The sequence below is a fragment of the Glandiceps talaboti genome, chromosome 7 (assembly GCF_964340395.1).
Source record: "Glandiceps talaboti chromosome 7, keGlaTala1.1, whole genome shotgun sequence".
NCBI lineage: Eukaryota > Metazoa > Hemichordata > Enteropneusta > Spengelidae > Glandiceps > Glandiceps talaboti.
This window is the reverse complement of record NC_135555.1, coordinates 11171431-11195472: the sequence shown is the minus strand read 5'-3', so window position 1 is coordinate 11195472 and position 24042 is coordinate 11171431. Positions and strand designations below refer to the sequence as shown.

At 37.7% G+C, this 24042-nt stretch overlaps 1 protein-coding gene across 1 annotated transcript in view; it reads left to right on the top strand.

The window, feature by feature from the left end:
* The window catches only part of LOC144437926 (CMP-N-acetylneuraminate-beta-galactosamide-alpha-2,3-sialyltransferase 2-like), a 38182-nt gene that overhangs the window by 9547 nt on the left and 4593 nt on the right, over positions 1-24042 (top strand). The window contains exons 3-4 of the mRNA XM_078126960.1: positions 22259-22452; positions 23555-23734. Coding sequence (XP_077983086.1) covers positions 22259-22452; positions 23555-23734 — 374 coding nt within the window. The remainder of the gene's footprint in view (positions 1-22258; positions 22453-23554; positions 23735-24042) is intronic.

Sequence of the window (24042 nt, the reverse complement as noted above, 5' to 3'; positions counted from 1 at the left end):
AGGTGTAATTCAAGGCAAAAAAGTAAAAGTATTATGTATGCAAATATAAACAGACAAAACAAATAATACTATGTCACAATGGATTGATTTAAGTTGTACACAGAAGAGAACAGCTTTTTACTAGTTTATCCAAGGTAATGATACAGATGAGAAGGATTATGAAAAACCGATCAAGCAAGAAATGCAATTACTATCCATTTACATTGACGGTTCTATGACAGACAGACAGACGACTCGCACCATATTACGTGGGTCTTGTTTGGTAACATTCGATCTTCCCAAATTTGATGTCTTCAAATTTGCTTACAAGAAGTATTTCGCACCACAGCCTTATGACCATCAAGAATTCGGATGGGTGGTGTTGGTAAAACCTGAAGAATTCACACTTGGTGTAACGTGTATACTGCTGTACGTACCGCGAAATTGCACTTCTTTGCTTTGTGTAATCGTGTTTTCCATCCGTACGGCAATGTGACTGTTTTTAAAGAGGAAATCCACCAAATTCCTAAATCACTTTTCCACGTAGTCGAATTACTCTTGCTACAAGCAAAGCGATGTTTGAGACCTGTCTACCTACGTGCCCAGTATCTCAATAAGAAGACTCGCTGCCGATGAACTCAAGCGTGAAGTCACACATCGAAGTCGATATTGTCAGACGTTACTGTCCAGTCAATCATAGATATAGTAATCCATTCGTCTGATTGACATACACTGATAAATTGTGTAACTCTCACTAAATCGTTTTTAAGACACGTTGACACGTTTACTATGACTTGGTGACTTATCTGTTCATACATGATTTAGCGTCTGAAACATTTAGTGTGTGTCTCTCAATAGTACAGGTAATTCAATCAAGATTCAGTTGATATCATACGCTGTGTAGGTCATCCCGGAATATGTTGTAACAGCTGATGAAGGTTAAGAGAACCTGAGAGACCGAGTCAGTTGTATTTTCGCTTCGCTGTGCGATTTATATAAGATAATGTACCCCTTATTCCAAGTGTTCCTGCCCAGATGGTCATCACCACTGGACTAAGTACACAATTGCATATATGTCTATTTACTTCATATGCAAATGTGAAATATATACACCTGTTTTAAAAACTATAATGTAATAAATTATTAATTATTATTATTTTTCGACAATAACATATTCAAAATATTAATAAAACATCTATTTCCACACTGTCAAACTCACACTTTATATATTCTGTTTTTGAGTCGCTTTAAACGGGTCAATGTACTGACGCCGATATTCATAATTTATCACAAATAGACGAATGTATTACACTAGATTCATTATTCGATATACACATATTTGAAAAAGAATTATCATCCCCAATATTGTGCAACATCAAATACACATTTTTTTCACTTTACAATCTCAAGTCCATAAAATACACCACTCGGGGTCAATGTACGGACTTCCAAGATTCATTACTAATGTACTGACATCACTTTTTAGTCTAACTTGCAAAAAAGGTTTTTCAGCATATTATAGTAATTGGGTGGACAACTATTTTATGAGCGTGTTCAAAGGTTACTCTTGGCGTCACCTAGAGTAGTTTATGTAAAGATGCAGTCTTTAGCATGATATACTGTTGAGTGATTTACATTTTACGTGGTTGTATTATTTTTATTATTCACTTTTACTTACGTCCATGCGTCGTCACTTGGTAGCAGCCTCGGTCATTACTTTAAGGAAATGGAGTCAATTTACGATCTTTAATTTCTCAATATATAGCATTAGAACGACGAGGTATTGCTTAGCTTGGAACATTATTCACAGCAGACCACTTGTAACATCTGTCAGACGTTGCTATCCTGTCAATTCAAAATGTACGTCGATGTTAGAAACAGAACCCCAAACAAGTCTAGTGAATCTTTATATTATCATAAGGCCTAATAAAAAAATGTGTGGTTCCGATTATTCTCAATTTTCATAGAGATCTAGAGCCGATACAGATCTTGATGGTATTGAAGCCAATCATGATGTGCACGCGTGCGTTCTCATCTTCTGTCCAAAAGGCCACACACATGACATCGTTTGTCGGTATTTTTGCATTTTTTCCCGCACCTACCCAGTTATGTTTCCAAACTTTGATATAAAAATACGACATTTAATAGAAGAAAAACGACAAAAACTTAACACGTATTTACAGTTACGTGTAGACCGCCATTTTGACGTAGCATCGCCAGATACAGAACGCCTGGGTTACTTTCGAATCACGTGACTACGACGCTACGCGTATAGAACACACGTACGTACCGGCATCTAAACCTCTCTAATCTCATTAACTAAATTAACTGGGCGTTTCATGTACATTTTCCGGATAGAGATGCGATAACTTAATTAAAAATGCAATTTATATACTTAACTATGGACTACTGCAATGTGTAAACATGCAATAACTAGACATTTCCTTTTACATCATTGGCTTCAATACCACCAAGATCTGTATCGGTTCTCCATAAAAGTGCAACGAATCTGTCCTATTTTTCATAGCGAATCATCCCTCAGTATTCATCTATATCATACATAAACTATTTTGTTGTTCTGACATAAAAGTAGGCCAGGACAAAAAAGAGACAAACTGAAGTAAAAACAATCTCTGCCACCGTCTGATATATGACAGATGTCATGAGAAGAATTTATATCGTCTAAAGCAACACTATTAATATCTGAATTATGAAATACAATATACCCGACTACCATATCCAAGTCTACGAAGCCTCTCATCAAAACTGAATGATTTAAACAGAAAATTTCTTTTTCAATAAAACAGGGAATTAATACCAGTAGCGATTTCAGCGAATTCTAAACCACAATCAAGTCAATATATATCTTCATGTAATATACGCGTTGTATTTACCATTATTACCCTGGTGGCGTTTTGAGAGTAGAGCGACAAACTATATACAATTTCTCAAAATCCGCTGCTACAGTGCATGCAGCAAAAGATCACTCGGTTGCCGTGTTGTTCAAACGTACGTAAGTGTCAGGTTATAAAAATCGTTAAGTGAATACATTATTTTGCGATGGGGGAATAACAAATTGCGGCCTTGACACAACAATTTCATTTTGACACTAGCGCTATCAATTCTTTTGCCAAAAGTCCATAAATTGTGTGGATATGAAGCAGAGTACTACAGTAGACAAAATGTTAGCAATTCAATTTACCGTCATTGCATTATTGCATTTTACGCGGTATGCACCCTACACGTACCATGAATCTGACTTGACCTACTGAGGATAAACTAATCACTGAATAAAACGAATATTTCCAGATAAATATTCCATTTTTTTTATTCGGCAAAGAGCTCGTAGTCAATTTGCTTTTTAAGTGTAACAGTTGTGCTTCTTACATAAGTGATTGTAGCCTTCATAATTAATTGACTGTTTAACACTGCAACACGTCATTGCATCTCACAATGAATAGGTTCGTCAAGTCACCTTATAGCAAAATGCGTCTGTGATCTGTATTGAGCCATTAGCATCATGCATTATGGAAATACAGAGGGCATAAAATATCAATGCGTTCAACCGACTGACAGTGTTTAATTCCGATTTCAAGCGGTGTGCCTTTTAACGCCGGTTTAACCATTCCCCCGAGCTCACCACGACAGCTAAGATCATCATGAAAAATTCGATGTGATATCTTGTACTAACAAATTGACGTCCTTTTTTGACGTACGCAAATTTGTTATTTCTCGTCAAAAGTCGTCATCAAATTTGATACATCCAGATTCCATGCGGTGTGGTGAATTTGTACAAACTGTGGTCGTCATGTTGCCCTTTATATTAATAGCTTGCAGCACACAATTCAACCGGGGAAAAAACAATTGGAAATAACGAGATACAAATAAAAAGAAAAGAAAATTGCATTTGTATTTAGTTGTCGCTTCATTACGTATATTAAGTAGGTTGGTTACAACACAGACAGTGCTACATAATAGCGTTTAACAATACAAGAGTAAAAAGTCAACATGTGATCGAAAGAATAGGGTCAAAATCGTGATACTTATATGAACCAATCCTTACTCTAGGATAACCCCCCCCCACACACACACACACACACACACACACACTAAGTCAAGCACATTAAGCTCATTAAAAGATGTACTAGTATTCTACCGTCAGTGTCATTTATTTGCTAACATCAAAGTTAATACACTGGCTAGCAAATATCATGAACATAGTGGATTTGTTCGTCTATCGACTTAATTGAGCATATATGACAATTTGGCGGTGCTTTTCAGCTTGAGACATTGTGTGTTAAGTGCTCACCTAGTAGAAATACAGCTTTAACTGTGCTACTTTAGAATGGTCCACTAAGTATACGTACGGGAAACGATGAATTTTTGGAAGACCAGATTGTTTGAAACAAAGGAAGATATATATATATATTTCGTATAATGTCAAAAGGTTAACAGCTAGGATCTCTTATTTTCAGTATGTTAGTTTTAGGACACATGGGTGACCGAATAAAATAGATATGTCATTACCTCCGGCAAATTTAGAATCCAAGGAGCTTTACACGATTTTTGGTAAGATACGTATACGTGAATAATATAGGAGGTTATGTTTTCGCCATGTCTGTCTGTCTGTCTGTCTGTCTGTCTGTCTGACTGACTGACTGACTGTTCGTCCTTTTATTTGCAAATCACTTCCTATACGTACAACAACAACAACAACAACAACAACAACAACAACAACAACAACAACAGTGTTACATATCATTTTTAGTTTAAAATTTACTTTTTTATTAATGAGTTACAAAGGATTAAACCTCGTTCTGTTGTTTCACATAGTGTTTTCCCAGGCAGGAAACATCCTTGAAGTGAAAGAAAGTTGTTTTCTTAGTTAAAATTCCCAAAATAAATACCCATTTCTCATCCATTATGGCCACTTTAAAGAATAACTAAGTTGACTATTTAAAAGAACGTCCTTGCAAAGCCGACCTACCCATTGGTATCTGATCTTTTACGCTGCAAGACGCACAAAGACAGCATGTACATCGACAAGTTAATATAGAAAACCCTTGATGCCGAAATTAAAATTTCTTCAAGATATATTTCACGTGCTTCGCCTGGTTGAAACGTAGGATAAGAAAGATATTTATAGGTTAGGGTACTGCTTTTGAAATTAAAGTCTTTTCAATACAAGACATGGAAACAGCGCATTCTTATAAGAATAATGAAAAACTAAAAACAGTTTGCCATGATTCCTGCGATTGTTCAACTAGCGAAAATAAGGACATTGCTTACTATTACAGTGGTTCCGTGATGTATGTAATGGTTGGTATACATGATTATGATGGAAACATTAGACCTTTGCATACTATCTACAAAAACATGATTTTCCGAGAGGCGTTAAACTAACAAATTATCTACTTTATGCTTAATTGTTGTCTTTCATTTCTAAATACTAATCAATGGATGTATTGGAGAGGTAGTCTGAATTAATTTGATCAGTATCTTAGGTATAGGTATATATGTAAGGTTAATATTGTAATTCATCATTGCATTATAGTTACAAAACAAGAAACTTGATTGGTTATAATTCGCTATTGCATTATAGTTACAAGACAATGAACTTGATTGGTTATAATTCGCTATTGCATTATAGTTACAAGACAATGAACTTGATTGGTTATAATTCGCTATTGCATTATAGTTACAAGACAATGAACTTGATTGGTTATAACTCGCCATTGCAGTAAAGTTATAAGACAAGAAACTTGATTGCTTATAAATCGCCATTGCAGTATAGTTACAAGACAAGATACTTGATTGGTTGGTTATAATTCGCCATTGCAGTATATTTACAAGACAAGAAACTTGATTGGTTATAACACGCCATTGCAGTATAGTTACAAGACAAGAAACTTGATTGGTTATAACTCGCCATTGCAGTATAGTTACAAGACAAGAAACTTGATTGGTTATAACTCGCCATTGCATTATGGTTTACAAAACAAACAACTTCATTGGCTAGAAATCTTTACTGCAGTCTAGGCACATCAGAAAGATATGCACTTGTTAGAACCGTCCATCGCGTTACAGAGAAATATCTTTATTGGTTAGAACTCTCAATTACGCTACAATTATGACACAGTCAACTTGATTGAACATCTTCATTTCAAGAATTCTCAATTTACTGTTGAGCAAGCGAGACGATCCACTTCGCTGTGATTACTTCGAACTCATCATATCTAACTAAGATAATTCAAGAACAGCTTGTACGTACACTAGATAGTTACTAAGTACTCATGGTGCAATTAACGAAATCAATATGCCTTCCCTGTAGTCTGAACATTGCAATGTATTCTCTGACATATGCTGATAAAGGGATACTCACTACTAGAGATACGATATCTGAACATTTACAGAGATACAGTAATTAAGAGTCGTGACTAGGTTCACTACATTTATCTCTTTTTTTCACATGTGTACGTACGTGTAATCGGATTTGTACGAAGACCAGCAGCTCAAATAGCTTTGCAAAATGTATTACACGATTGTCACGATCAGATGGGTGCTCATAAATCAATCGTGTGTGTTAAATTTGCGTAGCATCTGCCTGACCTTTCACCCCCGAACTCATAAATTTGAGTCTTGTAATAATTCACCTTTTTAATGAAAGTAGGGCAGGGTAACTTTCTTCGTGCTAACTCGATCGCTCGTGTTTTACGATCAAAGCATACGGCCTATGTAGTTTGTGTTTTCTACTTTTCTTCCATATATCATTCAATTGTGAAGTCTTATATTAGGGCAAATTACGTCATTGCAAACGTATTTTACAGAAGTTTTTGAAAAGTAGAATAATTTAAAATTCGAATAATATATAATTGTGAAAGAACGTGTATTCAATAGCACGAGGGCGTATGTGCCATATGTAAAGAATATCCATTTAATATCTGATCAAAGTTTGGTGAGGTTTTTTTTATACATAATCCTTAGGAAATATAATGGCGTCTGTTTTTTTTCTTCAAATCGAACACTAATGCACTACGATAAGGAAATATCGATCCAGTGCGGTATAGGATAACAGAAAATAAATTTTGAAGGTAAGCTCTGGCTATTGGTCATCTGAAGCCTACTCGAAGAAGCTCTATGTGTAAGCATCCACAACGTAGGTCATGTGCCCGTTTTTGCATGGCTTGCGATCAAGATATATTGTTTAAATATGTACGTAGAGTTTGCGACAATTTCCCCTAATTTTAAAGGATATTAATATGCACTATTGAAGGCATTATTAATTGAATACAAACATTTACAGATGATCTTGAATTTCTGTTTTGCCAGATGCCCGAGATGCCATGGATTATCAACGATTTTTTATCGTGGAAGTAATATACCGTGCTTTATCGAATAACAGAAATATTTTCTATACAATTTAGTGAAATTATGGATACCCTTCCTTTTGTACGTGTCACCTAAGTGTTCACGAATTTATATTCATTGAAGATGTTCATTATATATCTATTCATTGGGTAACATAAATAAACGAATTAATAGCTCGCGTAGCGGCTCAATGACTAGTACGCATGCGCGTCCTATATCCTATACGACTTCTCTATACGACTTTTTTGGATGGTTTTACCCAAGGATGCATTGCGGCGCGATGATACGCATGCGTGTTCTATACAGTATGCGCATTCTCCACGCGAAGGGCGCTATCTACAATATCATCGTGAGGCAGCTGGTCACAAATGAATCTACCCTGCACGAAATTATGGGCTTTGCCTAGTTATGGTATTATTCTATAAATTACAACTGTCTGTTAACTTTCCATGAATAGAAAAAAAACGTGGCATTTTCATCTATTCTCATTTTCGAGATGATTTCAAAATGTACAATTTCACTTATCGAAATATTAGAGCAAAGTTTATTAATCAACTTGTAATTTGACATGTTATTCTGGCAAGTTTTCACACAAAATAAGTTATTTAAAAAAAGTTCTTACTCGTCTCCGACTCATAGGGACGAAGCCCTTTATGTTTATGCTGAAACATATTTGGTTAATATGTAACATAAGTTATCAGGATATTGCTGGGAAATGGCAGTTTTTTTCTACGGTTGTAATGTCTACTGATTCAAAGCAAAATGCTCCAACGTTTATTACGATAATCTTGTCATACCAGTCTACATGGAGAATAAAAAACTCGTTCATAAACTTCCTTGTTCAAGTGACAATGACCTAAGAAGGGTATTTTTGCCATCGCCATTTGACATTTTGTTTGGTCATGATCACATGAACAAAAGATTATGGTTTTAGACGGTGGGTCATTTTAATAACTCATTTATGTTAAAGAGATTCTATGTACTAGTGCTGAACGTTTTTGCAAACTGTAAAGTGTTTTATTCGACTTGTCGAGACTCTATGATTCGCAAATATATTTAACATTAATTAGCATACTTCACGTACTATAGTGTATGCATGATAATTTCTTAATGTAACCGAGTATTATATTTCCATCATATCTGAGTGTATTTTTCTTATTACAACTGTAGGTTGTTTTATCAATAGAAGGTATGCAGGCATTACTTTTAAAGGGCAAATAGTGAAACGCGTGTATCTTCAGAAAAATCCATTCTAAAATTGGATCAACATCTTATCAATTGGTCCAAGTCTTATTGGTAACCTTTTCAGCTAAAACAGGCCATTTTTCAAAACTATATCATGTTAACAGACAGACAGACAGACAGACAGACAGACAGACAGACAGACAGACAGACAGACAGACAGACAGACAGAGGTAAAAACATTACCTCCATATTGTCATTCTGGGAGGTATGTGATTAAGCGACGTTGCTGGAGTCATTACGCACGTATGAGCTTCGCAAAAGAGACTGAAATGTTCTTACGCTAATTTGTAGCGGGCGGGCAATTTTTATTCCACTATCAGCTGAAGTGGAGCAAAATTAACCTCGGAATGGAGTGGGCAAGTTGTATTTAATCTCATTGGGAAAGAAAACAAACTGGAAATTGGTCAGCAGGGAAAATTAAAGTAGATAATACGAACAGTGTTTGAATAAGCCCTATATCGTCTGCGCTGCGAGCGTAACGTTGTGTCCCGGAATCAATAACATTTACGATGAATATTGTCAAGGTTGTAAACACATCTACAGATACTGTAAAGCATTACACAAATACAAGAGAATGCAAACATTTTCTATAACTGAGAAATAGGAAAATGGGAGATCGTTGTGCCGGGTGGAAAGGATTAGGTATGTGCAGTTGATACGTTTCAACATAACATGTAGTAGGGGGAGGGAGTAGGTTTCCTAAACTACTGGGGGGGGGGGGGTATGCTAGAAATGCACCCCCCCCCCCGTCAACATTTAGATGGAAGTACTTTCATGCAAAAAATAGTCGATTTGGTCCTGAAAGTAAGTGCCTTTGGTGATTAAACTCACAATCTGTTGCCTGAGCCTATAGAATGTGTAAGAAAATATGAGTCTAAGAAGTGTTTCCCGACTCGTAACATTTATAACTAAAATCAATTTTCAGAAACAAATTCATGAACGTTGGACGAAACAATCTTTTATGACGCCGTTGATAGCTGATATATGTACCGGGAAAACAAATGCATGGCCTACTGTAGACAAGTACATTCACATCGGCGGCGTGTTTTGCTTCTGTTTAAGATACAAGTAAGGAATTTTGAACAAACACTCTTTACGTATACTACATTTCAATACTGACGAACTGTCTGATGAAGTCTACAAGATACTGTTACCATGGTAATGAAATTGATATTCACTAAGTCGCAGGTGCAGAATGTGTTCATATGGTCTGGTAAAAGGAACACACTGCATACAGATTTGACCTTTCGCGGATCATATTAACCCAATATTATATAACATCACCTGGGGGTTTCCGGACGGAAGAGAAAAAAAAAGTCAGAAGTGTTGGGGTTGAGGAGATACTCAGTGAAAAAACAGTTAACGTTTCATCTTATTATTGAATTGAATAAGGGTACTTACAGTTTGAACAGTGATATTTGATTTTATAATAGTCAAAATATCATCTTATCAATTTCAAAATTCCTAACTTTGATTACCAACACTCCCAAAATTGGCTCCATTGAAGGCGAAGGGGGTATGTAGATTCCGATATGAAAATCATGGCTTAAATAACATTGCTTACCACACACATGAAATCAAGTGATTATAGTACGATTTAGAGTGGAAAGGGGCTCGGACTTTTCACATATTGGCATTGATGCAGAGCTGTGCCAAAGTATCACTATCACGTGACGGCATGCAATGGTCATAATTTGGCCTTTTATGTACGTTTTTATGGTATGAGGCATTATAAACGTGACACTCTGCAGTAAGTCAGTGATGTGCTAAAGTATGTGGTAGCGAAATATAAATTTTAAAGTAGAAAATTTCGCGTTAAATTGACAAGATACTACATTCATCACTCGATAGACTACTACCACGTAGACTGTACCGTTTGAAGGGCGACACTGTTTTCTATCTGGATCCAGTACGCACCTCGATGTTTCAAGGCATTTAACAAGGCTCCAATACCGGACCTAAATTCAACCTCCCATGGTCGAGCGCTTCGACCGTACAACCTTGCAACTTCGGCAATATTTCGGGTCGTGAATATTAATGTAGGGCTCTCTTCTATAACACTATACGAAAAGTCATATTTGACCATGTCTTTCCACTGGGGTAAATCTTTAGCTGAGGATGCGTAAATGTGGTGAGTATGAGACGAAGTGACATCTTTGACTCAATTTACCCTGGTGATCTCTCCTTTGAGGGTTGTTGGCAGTCAAAAGTGTCACTTCGTCTCGTACTACCCCTTGACAGAGATGTAGTTAGATGGGTCACGGATAGAGTAACGGTTGGGTATGACCGGTAAAGGTGGGTAAATGTGACTTTTCGTATAAAAACACGGGGGTGGGTGGGGGCGGGGGATTTACGGCAATCACTAATCAGCTTGAACATTTTGTAGTACACCCAACTAATATAATATCCCTTATATAAAGCCATCAATGTCATTGAAATACATAATTAATAAGTTTATTGTATACCAGGAAGATTATCAAACGAACGCTGAACATGATGTCCCATGATGAGAACAGACTGGCCTAAATGGCGCCCCATCGCTGGGTTTAGTTTTTTTTTTCAGTGGCAAACAGTAAGAATTTAAAAATTAACAAGTTTTGTTCCTTAGTCTAAAAATCGTAATGAAATGGAAAGATTTTGTTCCATCAAAGACATCCTTCGTTAGAAAGGTTTTGTATTGTAAAAATTCCAAAAAGAAAAAAAAACCATAATGATAAAACATTAAAAATATACGATGACACATACAAGCACAAAACAAAAATACATTGCTTTATGCCTCGTCAGAACAAACGTAGGCGGCGCTTGTCATCATCATGATTGGTCTTTTTCGTAATACATTCTATTATTTCAAATCAATATGATAACGTTTCAATTTTGTACAACGTAGATTTCTGAATTTTTTTAACAGATATGTGTCCTAGAAGACGGATATCATTATTTGAAAACGTCGAAATATGTATTCGTTATAAGCCATCCTCCAGGGTCACGGGAAGGGAATAAAACTGTCGCCTACCTAAACCTGCGGCAGAACGCAAATTTAACAAAACGGTCGGTAAGGAATGACAGGCAAAAAGTTAAACAATAACCCTGGTCCTCTACGTTAGGGTTGGTCATCGACAAAACTAACTTAATAAAAAAAGAGCAACTAAGAAAACGAATTGCTTGTATGAAATTCGAAGGGAGCATCAATTTACAGGGGTATTGGGGAAACCAAATCTAGCCTGTCGCGTAAAATGTTACCCTCTCGATCTCCCGATTCCGTTTTCTAAAAAGTGGCTACACCTCAAAATCCCTCCTTGCTCAGATATTTCAACAACAAGGGTGAAAATGCTTTCCGACGTGAAAGGGGATACGGGTCCCAGAATCAATGGTAAGGGTGGACGGGTGAGCGAGCGAGCGAGTGAGTGAGTGAGTGAGTGAGTGAGTGAGTGAGTGAGTGAGTGATGATGAGTGAGTGTTTTGTACCTGTATTAGTTCAACATTATATATGGACAGATAGGTGGGCATAGCATGAATTATGGCGCCAATGGAAATACAAGTCAATGACTTACGCCATGAAAAATACTTTTATATCCTGACATTTACGAAAGGCATTCAACTTACAGTTGATTTATTGAAAACGTTCTTGGTGACCCCCTGTTTTTATTCTACATTAGTTATTAAAAAATGTCCTATTCGCACCCGAAAAATAATCCTTCAATTTCATCAAGAAGTTTTAATGGCGCATGACTATTTTGAGAGCGGCTCCAAAGAGATGGCATATGGCGCTCGTATATGTAGTTGTTGTTGTGTGTACTTCGATACGTATACCAGTCACAGTTGAGTTCGCCAGGTACCCTAGCGAAAACGCCACTTTAAGAAAAACGTTATCAACACGAAGGTGACCTTGTATGTATGTCCCGACCAATCATATATATGCTGACGTCACAGCGTTGACATGTATACGATGAATAACAGCAAAGGTATCCATCTCACCGTTAAAGTTTACTGCAAAGGATTCGAGAGTGGGTAGTCACAATGCATCGTGGGGGTTAAAGTTCAATTTCACGCACTGTGTACACCAACGATACAATTTATGTACAGCACTTCTCGATCCGTACACTTAAATACTGAGCTTTTCTACGTACTGAAAATGGAGACGGATTGATTTCGAAAAGTTAGCTCACCAAGTCCGGAGGTTTCATTATATGCGTAAATTGGTACATCGTCGTAAAACCACAGCCTCTTTTACGGCACCGTCCAAGACGCAATGTCGCGGAAGATATAACAGCTAGCTCTGGTTTGCGAGAATGAAATTGATACTTTGTGGCATCAAGTGTAGTAGTAGTAGTAGTAGTAGTAGTAGTATTAGTAGTAGTAGTAGTAGTAGTAGTAGTAGTAGTAGTAGTAGTAGTAGTAGTAGTAGTAGTAGTAGTAGTAGTCACAGCATTGATTGTTAACTGAGTGTGTGTCACATACGCTGTTATCAACCATAAATTGTTCAAATATACTGAAAAAGCCAAAAGCTCCGTAAAAGCTGAAATCCACTTTTTTGGTGATAAAAAAAAAACTTGCAAAAAGATCACTAGTACAAATTGACTGACCTCCAGTCGTGTCCTCATTGTGAAATACAGCTGTTACTGTACAATAGAAAGAAAGTGACCTCCAGTAATACAATTATAAGCGAGTCAAGCTAAGACTAAAAGCAAACGACCTAAAGTAATAATGAACGTCGGAGATATAGGGGTATAAAGCGGGGTGTGAGATTTAATCTAAATCAGAAGACTTGAAATGACTCAAGGCGTACAGTGTTTAATCTTACATGTAATATGAATAATTGTAATATGTTTTGCATATGTTAAAATAGGAAATCCTTCCTACCTCCATATCACATACATGTCTCACCTCAAATATCTTCGGTCTTGTCTCTACGTTTGAAACCTGTTGCGCTATGAAATAAATCTTCTTGTATCCAGAATTCTGTTGGTCAATGTGTAGTGATTCTGAGTGACAGTGTCACCGAATGAAGTAGTTACCAGCGACTGAATCATGAGGAGCTGTAGTAACGACATGTCGTATTGTATCATACGGTCATGTGGGACCGGGTCTCATTTTGAAATAATTCGTATTGACTTTGAAAACATCGCTCCATCCTCCCCGCATGACCGAGCGTATTTATATTGACAATGTGGAGAATTCATAAAGTTTTTGAATATTCCACAACGCCACATTTATTTAAGCAATAACCCCCGCCGAAGGCGGGTATACACGAGATTTTGGTACAATTCGCGACATATAGCACGAGCCGAATGGCGAGTGCTATATGGAGCGAATTGTACCAAATTCGAGTGTATACCCGCCTTCGGAGGGGGTTATTGCTATTATATTATATCAAAATATGTGTCTATATCTTCTAAATGTGATTCTGTGGTTATTTATATGCCTGAAAAAGGCGAATTCGCACGTACAGAAAAAGATCGTCGGTAATAGATCGTCGGGAACGAGCATATTTTGATGAGTCACGTTCATGTCGCCCATACACACACACTGCATGAACACAAACCATACACTGCATTGCCTTGCATTGATAAATTACTTTATTTACATCATATAATGCATAACGAAAACGCGTTGAAACTAGCAACAAAGAAAACGGGGCAAGAGGTCAAAGAAAGTAACAATCTTGTTTGGATATTTACATATGAACAATACAATCTTGTACACTGCTAAAAATAGATGTCTCGGCGTTGAATCAGTTGAATCGGAGAAAGCTCGAGACAGTAAATCAGAGACGCGACGTTACACAGTCTACTTTAATTTAATGGTTAACAAATTGAACATTGACCGAACCTGAAAATGTACAGTTTTGAAATAATCCTGACGCACTTGACTGATGGTTAAAAGTTAAATTCATGGTGTTGCTTGATTCAACGAGAGCAGGACGCTGAGACGGCTCGTTGCATGGGAGAACTTGTACCTTATCAGCCATGGCCAGTGATGTTGAAGCCACTGATCGATCGTTGCTTTCGATCGCAAGGTCATCAGTGGAATGATTTGGACTACTGTAACCCAAACTATACCTGACACACCTTTACTCTGAGGAAGTGTTAACTTATTGGTATAAGAACAAACACATTCAGCTTGTATGTACTATTCATATGCTAGTTTAGGGGCCCATTTTACCACTGCCAGCTGTGGTAAAATGGGATTTTACCACAGTTATTATCCAATCAGAATGGCGCATAGTAGCATGATATAATATAATGTTAGTTTTAATGAAGTGGCCAACGAAATCATCTCCCCCCCCCCCCTCAGCATTGCTGCAATGCATGGCAGTCTCTTGGTTTTCAACGGTGAACTTAAATGGGACTCCCTCAACTCCTAAAGTTTCTTCTAAGACTTCTATTTTCTATCATATTGTCTTTTATCGAGTTGACCTCGATGGCAAACAACTAATGCTAGCATCTGCAGTCAGCATGACCCCTTTCTCTTACAATTATCAGGTCACATGTATAAACCTAGTGTGATTGATAGGCGTGTAGTTTGTTCACGTGATACCTAATTAAAATAGCCCTAAAGAGAACTTGCCAATGTACGGAGCTAATCTGCAATGTATCGGTCAAGACTCCAAATATTAGTTGTTTGTTTGTTAGTATACGTCGCGCTGGTGTTTGTACCGTTCTTCTACAATTATTCGTTGTGCTTGGTATCATCAGAGCGAGAAAAGGCTCGACCAGACGACCTCGAACAACGAAACTGGGCACAATTCTATAACAATTGCGATTGCGACACGAGAGTTGCTGCTATACGAAACTTGACACTTCAGCACATTATAAACAATGCCGGCGCTGACTTGCAATTGGAACAAAGTAAGAACTGCAGCGAATCTGCAGTATGGATGAAAGGTACATCGCAGTGGTTTGACGAAAGGTACAATAGCAGCATTTCACCTATCTGGACGTTTGAGAACAGAGAACTCGAGGAATACGTCAGTAGATGGTGGATGGTGAGTGGTCACTTATTTTTCATAAAAGTGAGAAAGAATTTCATCAGACATATAGATTTACGCTCAGAAAAAAAAAGTATTTCCTCCGCAAAGGTCATACAGATCTAGACTTCAGATGCTAGCATTAGCTGTTTGCCATCGAGGTCAACTCGATAAAAGACAATATGATAGAAGAGGGATAATTTTCGTTTATTTAGCTTATTCGAATTATCGGCTTCACTTCACTATTTTCAACAACCGAATACTGGGTATTTTGAAAGGTGGGACACTCACTAGTCCTTACTGGTTTGATATAATCTACGTAAAGTTTACCGATGTGCACGTGTATGTTTTTCAACTTTCTATAGTTGTAGGAGGTCAAGAACTCCTTGTTACTCAAATACTCGAGACTGACCTCGCAAGTACAAGACACCTATATAAGCTTAAACCGGCTGTATTCTCTTTTGTTCTTAGCCGGTAAGCCTAATATTCCATTACTGTTTTTTCATACACGTGTTGACATTGAAAGTGCTCTCAAATGGTAGCCAAGCTTAATATACATGACAATGGACGAGAAGGAAGGTTTTACTTTTCCATTTCTACTTCAATGCTAAAACGTTGGGCACAGCCTTCAGGGACGCTCGCACGATGTCACACATTCATGGCGCTCACTGAGAGGGGTTTGGTGATCTGGCGTCAATGACATTACTGAACTTCTATCCAAATTTCGAGAACGTTCATGCCTTTAATATGATAACACGTCATATATTTACTAGTGAGATATTGATAAGTTGACTAAAATTATTTCTAATTATGTGATATACTGTCCTGGGTTTTCGGTAGTATATTTAAGCAATAACCCCCGCCGAAGGCGTGTATACACGAGATTTTGGTACAATTCGCGACATATAGCACGAGCCGAATGGCGAGTGCTATATGGAGCGAATTGTACCAAATTCGAGTGTATACCCGCCTTCGGCGGGAGTTATTGCTATTATATTATATCAAAATGTGTGTCTATTTCTTCTAAATGTGATTCTGTGGTTATTTATATGCCCGAAAAGGCGAATTCGCACGTACAGAAAAAGATCGTCGGTAATAGATCGTCGGGAACGAGCATATTTTAATGAGTGGATACGTTCATGTAGCCCCCACACACACTGCATGAACACAACTATACACTGCATTGCAATGCATTGCATTGCATTGATATAAATTACTTTATTTACATCATATAATGCATAACGAAAACGCGTTGAAAACTAGCAACGAAGAAAACGGGGCAAGAGGTCAAAGAAAGTAACAATTTTGTTTGGATATTTACATAAGAACAATACAATCTTGTACACTGCTAAAAATAGATGTCTCGGCGTTGAATCGGAGAAAGCGCAAGACAGTAAATCAGAGACGCGACGCGACACAGTCTACTTTAATTTAATAGGTAACAAATTGAACATTGACCGAACCTGAAAATGTACAGTTTCGAAATAATCCTGACGCACCTTGACTGATGGTTAAAAGTTAAATCGGTGTTGCTCGATTCAACGCGTAACGAGAGTAGGACGCTGAGACGGCTCGTTGCATGGGGAGAATTTGTACCTTATCAGTGATGTTGAAGCCACTGATCGATCGTTGCTTTCGATCGCAAGGCCATCAGTGGAATTATTTGGACTACTGTAACCCAAACTATTGTACAGGATACTTGACACACCTTTACTCTGGGGAAGTGTTAACTTATTGGTATAAGAACGAACACATTCAGCTTGTATGTACTATTCATATGCTGGTTTAGGGGCCCATTTTACCACTGCCAGCCGTGGTAAAATGGGATTTTACCACAGTTATTATCCAATCAGAATGGCGCATAGTAGCATGATATAATATAATAATGTGTTTACCATAACATTTTTACATGCCACCGATCGCTGTGGTGTGACCGCTACAATTTTCATCATGCATTTACATCATATATAAACGTGTCGATGTCGAATTTGTGAACGTTCGACGGTTTAGGGAAAGTGGGTGGTGTTTGTCCTTTTGAGCTTGTGCGATGTTGTGAGATCGTCCCTTATAAGGCACAACAGTTGTCAGATTTATACGTGTATGCGTCGGGGCGGGTTCACACACGCATTTGAAACCTGTAGCCAGTTACTATGGTTGCGCAAACAAAACTGCAGCTGCTTTGTTCCGGAGAAGAAATTTAAGACGTAACGCCGGTATGCATGTGAACTCTAGGATCATGCAAACAATCCAAATACAAAATGTAATTGAAAAGCGGTACCGTACCTATCCCGTCTTTCAATTACAGTCTTTTGTGTGACGAACTTGCATGGTTACTCCAATGTGATTCATGTACGTGTGTTTGTCAACAAACATAAAGAATCTCATATATGACAAACCCTCAATCGTAGAACAGTTTTGTAATTGTCGATGTAACGACAACCTAACACAGCCCACATTAATGAGAGAAAAAAAATGTGATAACCAAGGAATAACAACAACGTAGAACTAGATATGAAATAAAAGTGCCCCGTAGATTTGGTTTCTTCGGAACGAAGGCTTAATTTTAAAAGCCTTATTTATGGTAATATGCTCGCATACATATTCGCTAAAAAAATACATTAGTTAGTATGCCACTCATACATCATTCATTAGTGTTTTTGAGAAACTAATTCATTATTATATACTTCACTGGAGAAATGAACTTTGTTTTAGTCAACCAAATCCCTGATATTAGAGAGGTTTAGATACACGTTAGAACGCGTACGCCTACGGGATCCGGAGCAAATTGTCATGCACTGAGGCATGTTTAGTTACGCGTTCAGAACACAATGGTGAAAAACAGTGGAATGTGATGAACGCGCGCGTTGACAGCTTTTGTTCAGAAGGCCAGAGAGCCGCCAGACACATGCCTTTGTTTTCTAAATTTGTCTTTATTTTTGCCTAGTATGCTTCCGAACTTTGATATAAAAAATACGACATTTAATAGAACAAAATGACAAAAACTTAACACGTATTTACAGTTACGTGTAGACCGCCATTTTGACGTAGCGTCGTTTGATACAAAACGTCTGTGTTGCTTCAAATCACGCGACTATGACGCTATACGTATAGAACACACATCTAAACCTCGCTCTTTATTCATGCTATTATGAGAGACAGCCAACCGTTACGGATAGACAGCCAAACAAACAGACAGACAGACAGACAGACAGACAGACAGACAGACAGACAGACATACAGACAGACAGACAGAAAGACAGACAGGCATACATACATACATACATACATACATACATACATACATACATACATACATACATACATACATACATACATACACACACACACAGAGACAGACAGACAGACAGACAGACGCACGCACGCACGCACGCACGCAGACAGGCAGGCAGACAGACAGACAGACAGACAGACAGACAGACAGACAGACAGACAGACAGACAGACAGTTGGTGGTGGTGGTGGTGGTGGTGGTGGTGGTGGTGGTGGTGGTGGTGGTGAAAATAAGAAGCCAAATAAACATCCATAATCCAAGATATTTGCCAAGGAGTTACATTTTTAAATTGATCGTGCAGCTTAATGATAAACGATCGTTTAACATGATAGTAGCCTATTAAACATTCACTGTTGGCGATTCATGACAAATTTGGACTTTCAAATTGATACATTTTGATCATTGTCAAAAAAAATCTAAATACAAAGTTATGATATGAAGGACGTGGTCGGGATAAATACATGTACAATGAACCAAGGAAATACGGTAACGAAAAAAAAGAGCGAAGATCGAGTAAATGGGGAGTCAAAAGTAGGTAATTTAAACCTAGTCTAGTCTGACCCCCAAATATTCAACATTTCTTTTTGAATTTTTTTAACAAGCAAATGGCTATTTCTCTGTAAGCTTCCATGGGACCATGGATGCATTCTCTCACTAATACATCTATCCATGATGGGAACTACCGGGAGGCCGGTCGACGATTAATCCTACGTGCATGTAAATTACCAATCGACGCTTACAAGTAATGATCGTCCGTGAATTTGAAACAGAGGGACGCCATGATGGGGACAATTGTTGTCCAGACTCGGTATCTTTTAGAATACTAAACTTGTAGATCTGTGACACGGGAATAGTTAATACACGGAGGTATACCATGAGGTATACCATGGTTAATAATAAGCAGCTAATTGAACAATTTTTTTATACCTCCATGTTTAGACAAAGAAATTCCGAGATTTCCTGTAAAATGTGTTTTGTAAAAAATTAGAGAGTGGCCTTCAGGCTTGGCCTGAAACAGGGAACTAGGCGTTCCTTTGCTGGAGTTCAGCCGTGATGCTGAACTTGGAGGTACAGCGATGAGATAAAGTTTCAAGTTCAATCTTGGTGTGGTCCTGATCCTTCTATTCTATAGCACTTGTGCGGTAAACCTTACTTCAATTAGTTGTCACTCGTGTAGACTTAATTCATTATACTCATAGAACATGTGTCTCGTCAGTCACATTGAAATACCATAATGGTGCCATTGTAAGAGAACACACCTTGGCTATTTATATGTGTTGTATGATCTAGTTTCTACAACATGTATAGCAGATTATTGATGCAAAGCAGAATTTGACACCCATTGTGGGGAGAATGTGACTAACCTTGCGTGAATGGCTTTTGAAATAATTTAGCTTGGCTTCACTTCAACTTTACATGTTCGGTGTCTTTGGATCAAAGTACGTCCATTAAAGCTCGCCTGAATAATTTAGCTGTAATTTTTTACAACAATATCGATATATTATCGGGTAGTTACTACATTATCAGTTGTAACACACAACTTGTCCTTGGTTTAAACATGCAAACTTCGCATATTTTATACCTACTAATTTGCACAGTTCAAAGACCAGGGCTGTAACGTAATCGTTTGTACTAAGATGGAAGAAACTGAAAATAAAATGGCGAAAGAAAACTGAGGAGCATTCTACAAAATAAAAGCGTGCAGTCTCAACAAAAATATAATTAGCATTTTAGTTACTAGTCTATGATATTATAGCTTGTTAACAGCTTTACAAGGTAACTATGCAAATTTCTAGTTTTGCAATTGTGTCGCCCATGGCAGAAATGATTAATAAGGTGTATATCATTTGATTTCGGGGGTGGGCGGGTGGCTGAGGATTTTCGAGAGAAAAAAATCGTCGCCTGCCAATAGCAGGGAAAACGATTGCTGACCAACTGAAGACAGAAACAAAATTGTTTCCAGACTATGAGTTTAAAAACATTAAAAGACATTAGAATCGCTTCATTTCAATAAAGATTAAATCCAGATCCACACGTACGTACATGATGGGAAAAAGCTATTTATCGGTGATCAAATTCCAAAGTGCTAACCCTGACCGCCAGGCCACTTTAAACCAATCCAAAACGTCCATATTATTGTAATTCTAACAAATCACATATTTCCTTCAAAATTACATGGTCCAGTGTATAGGTTGGAAAGTAAGTTGAGAGTGTTGAAAGCCACGCCTACATTGTGTTGAGTGACAGAAAGTTCATACGTCATAGTGATATTGCAAAATCCGATTGAGCGAATAGCTACGGACTGATTTACTATTTACAATACATTATTTTATTAACGCACGTCCATTCGTAATCCGTAATTGGTGGCACCATTTGAGAGATTGCATAGCGAGGAATGAATGACAGCGAGGAATGAATGAGCACCAAATGAAGGGCCGAGATGGTTTTATCTTTTCAAAAATTGAATGTTGTGTGTACATTCATGTTCGATTTTTGCAATTGGGTGAAATGTATCCAGGTATCTAGAAACACATATGGGAACTTTGCCTAAATAAGTTCTCTTTGAGACTATCAATAAGTACATTACTTGGCCACAAGGTGATTCAAAATGCTCCATACCACAACCTTGAAAAAAGTTCTTTATATGTTTCTTAACCAGTAAATGCAAAGCTGACTATTCAAAATTGCATGATAAGTGAGAAAAAAGAGTTAAAATTGGCGATCAGCGGCGACCCGAAAAGCCATGTGCAGTTCCACTGCTTATTGTTCTCCCTTCAGGCTTTTCGGGATCATGACGTCATAGAAGGGAGCGTTTTGTCTCAGTTAGTATAGTAACTAATGGTAGACAGCACTCTGATTTAAATCCGATGTAGATGTCGGCTAATCGTTCATTGCTATTTACCTTCTTTATTTTGCCTGAATTGACCTTCGTGGTACATGTTTACGTTTTTACCCTGATCGCCTCCTCCTATATCTATAATCAATCAGTCAGTCAGTCAGTCAGTCAGTCAGTCAGTCAGTCAGTCAATCAATCAATCAATCAATCGAAAGGATCGGTTGGTCGGTCAGTCAGTCACTCAGTCACTCAGTCAGTCACTCAGTCAGTCAGTCAGTCAGTCAGTCAGTCAGTCAGTCAGTCAATGACATGATCGCCGCCCCCTGTTTGTAACATACTCTGCCTTATCCCTATTTACAAAGGTGGGTTGAACTATATTACCAACAACTATAATACTAAGAGGGAGTTCTGTCCGGGGCGGGGTATCTTCCAAATCGGCAGAATATTAGTGGAGTTTTAATATCATCTTGACGGCGTTAGATGAAATTTGAACAAGATGTAAATATGCATCGTTGAAAGATATACAAAATCATTCCAGATGCACTAACTTGTACGTTTAATTTTGATTTCAGAAAATACAAAGTTCCAAAAATCCCGAAAGGTTACCAAAAATATTGGATGACCTTTTTCAAATTATTCCCACTGACAATCCCTATAAACTCGGTGATCCAAGCAGATGTCTACAGTGTGCCGTTGTTGGAAACTCTGGAAATTTGAGAAAAAGTAAATATGGTAAACTCATCGATGGACATGACTATGTAATGAGGTAAGCACATATCAAAGAAATTATCTGTTAAAAGTAACATTTGAGGGGGAAGAGAGGCGAGGTTAGTTTAAGTTACTAATAGCTTAATGTTTTTTATCCTTCAGGGGACCAAGATACTTCATTTTCAAATTCGAATTAACAATCCTGAAAAAATGGCTAATCAGTAAAATGAAACAATATAGCCTTTGGCATGTAAGGGGTGTGGACTGAGCTCAGAACAGTTTCATCACAGGGGTAGGGAATTCTTGGACCGGAGGACCATTTCCCTATGCTGATGACACCAGTGCCTATATCTATAATTAGTCTGTCTATTGTTTCCAGCTAATCCTTCTATTGCACGGCTCTATCTAATCTGAACGTATGTAGCAGCAATAATTACAGACACTAGTGCTCTTGACTGATAGATAGGGGTACTGGTGACATCAACATATATTTATTAGTCTCGCTGCCAGACTCGTGACTATATTCCCTAATCTTTGTATCCGAGCGGCTTAGCCGCGAGAAGAGAGGGACTTGTCCCGGACTAAAGTCCCTCTCTTCTTACGGCTTCGCCGCTCAGGGCGCACTTCATGCGCCTTACAAAGCTAAGAGACGATAGTCACGAGTCTGGCGGTGTGACTACGTGTATGTGTGATATTGGGCGGAATATTTCTACCCCAGTTTTCAAAGGTCACCTCATGGTTAATTTGAATAAGTTGTACTAAGTTGTGCGATGTAGAGTGGTAAAAATGAATATTCACGACTCACGGGACGTGACCTGCAACAGGTGGGATAAAATCAGCCATGCCTTTGTTCCATTTTAAATATTGAATAATTGTGTGACGTTAAGGACAATAGGTTAGACACCCCCGATGGAGTACACTTTAACAAGCTTATTTAAGTGTATACTTCGAAAGTTGGGATTATGTATTCCAGTGATTACAGTTTCATTGACATTGCATTGTAAAGTTATATGTTCTTGTTGTCGTTTTTGTTTAGTGAGAATAGTTGTAAGGAAAAAGACAGTCAAAACGTCCTAGTTAATAAACTGAGCAGTAAATAAACTCATTCACAAACATGGAGATTTTACTTTAATGTTGTATTCATGCATTGTGTTATTTAGAATAAATCATGGCATTACTAAAGGTTTCGAGGAGGATGTTGGAAACAGAACAACGCACCAATTTATGTATCCAGAAAGTTTCCTTGAAGTGAAGGGGGAAACTCGAATGGTCTTGTTAGTATTCAAACTACTTGACCTAGAGTGGTTACTTAGTGCCCTTACATATAAGGATGTATTAAGGTAAGTACAAATGTATATGCTATAAATCTTAATTTTCATTTCGTTTTACAGACAATTTTAGTCTGTAGTTCTGTGTAGCTTCTGTATGAATGTAAATGTTTTGTCTGTCTGTCTGTCTGTCTGTCTGTCTGCCTGCCTGCCTGTATGTGTGTGTATGTATGTATGTATGTATGTATGTATGTATGTATGTATGTATGTATGTATGTATGTATGTATGTATGTATGTATGTTAGAGTATGGGTGTCTGCTGCCTGCCTGCCTTCTCTTTCTATGTATGTGTGTGTGTCTGTGTGTCTGTCTGTCTGTCT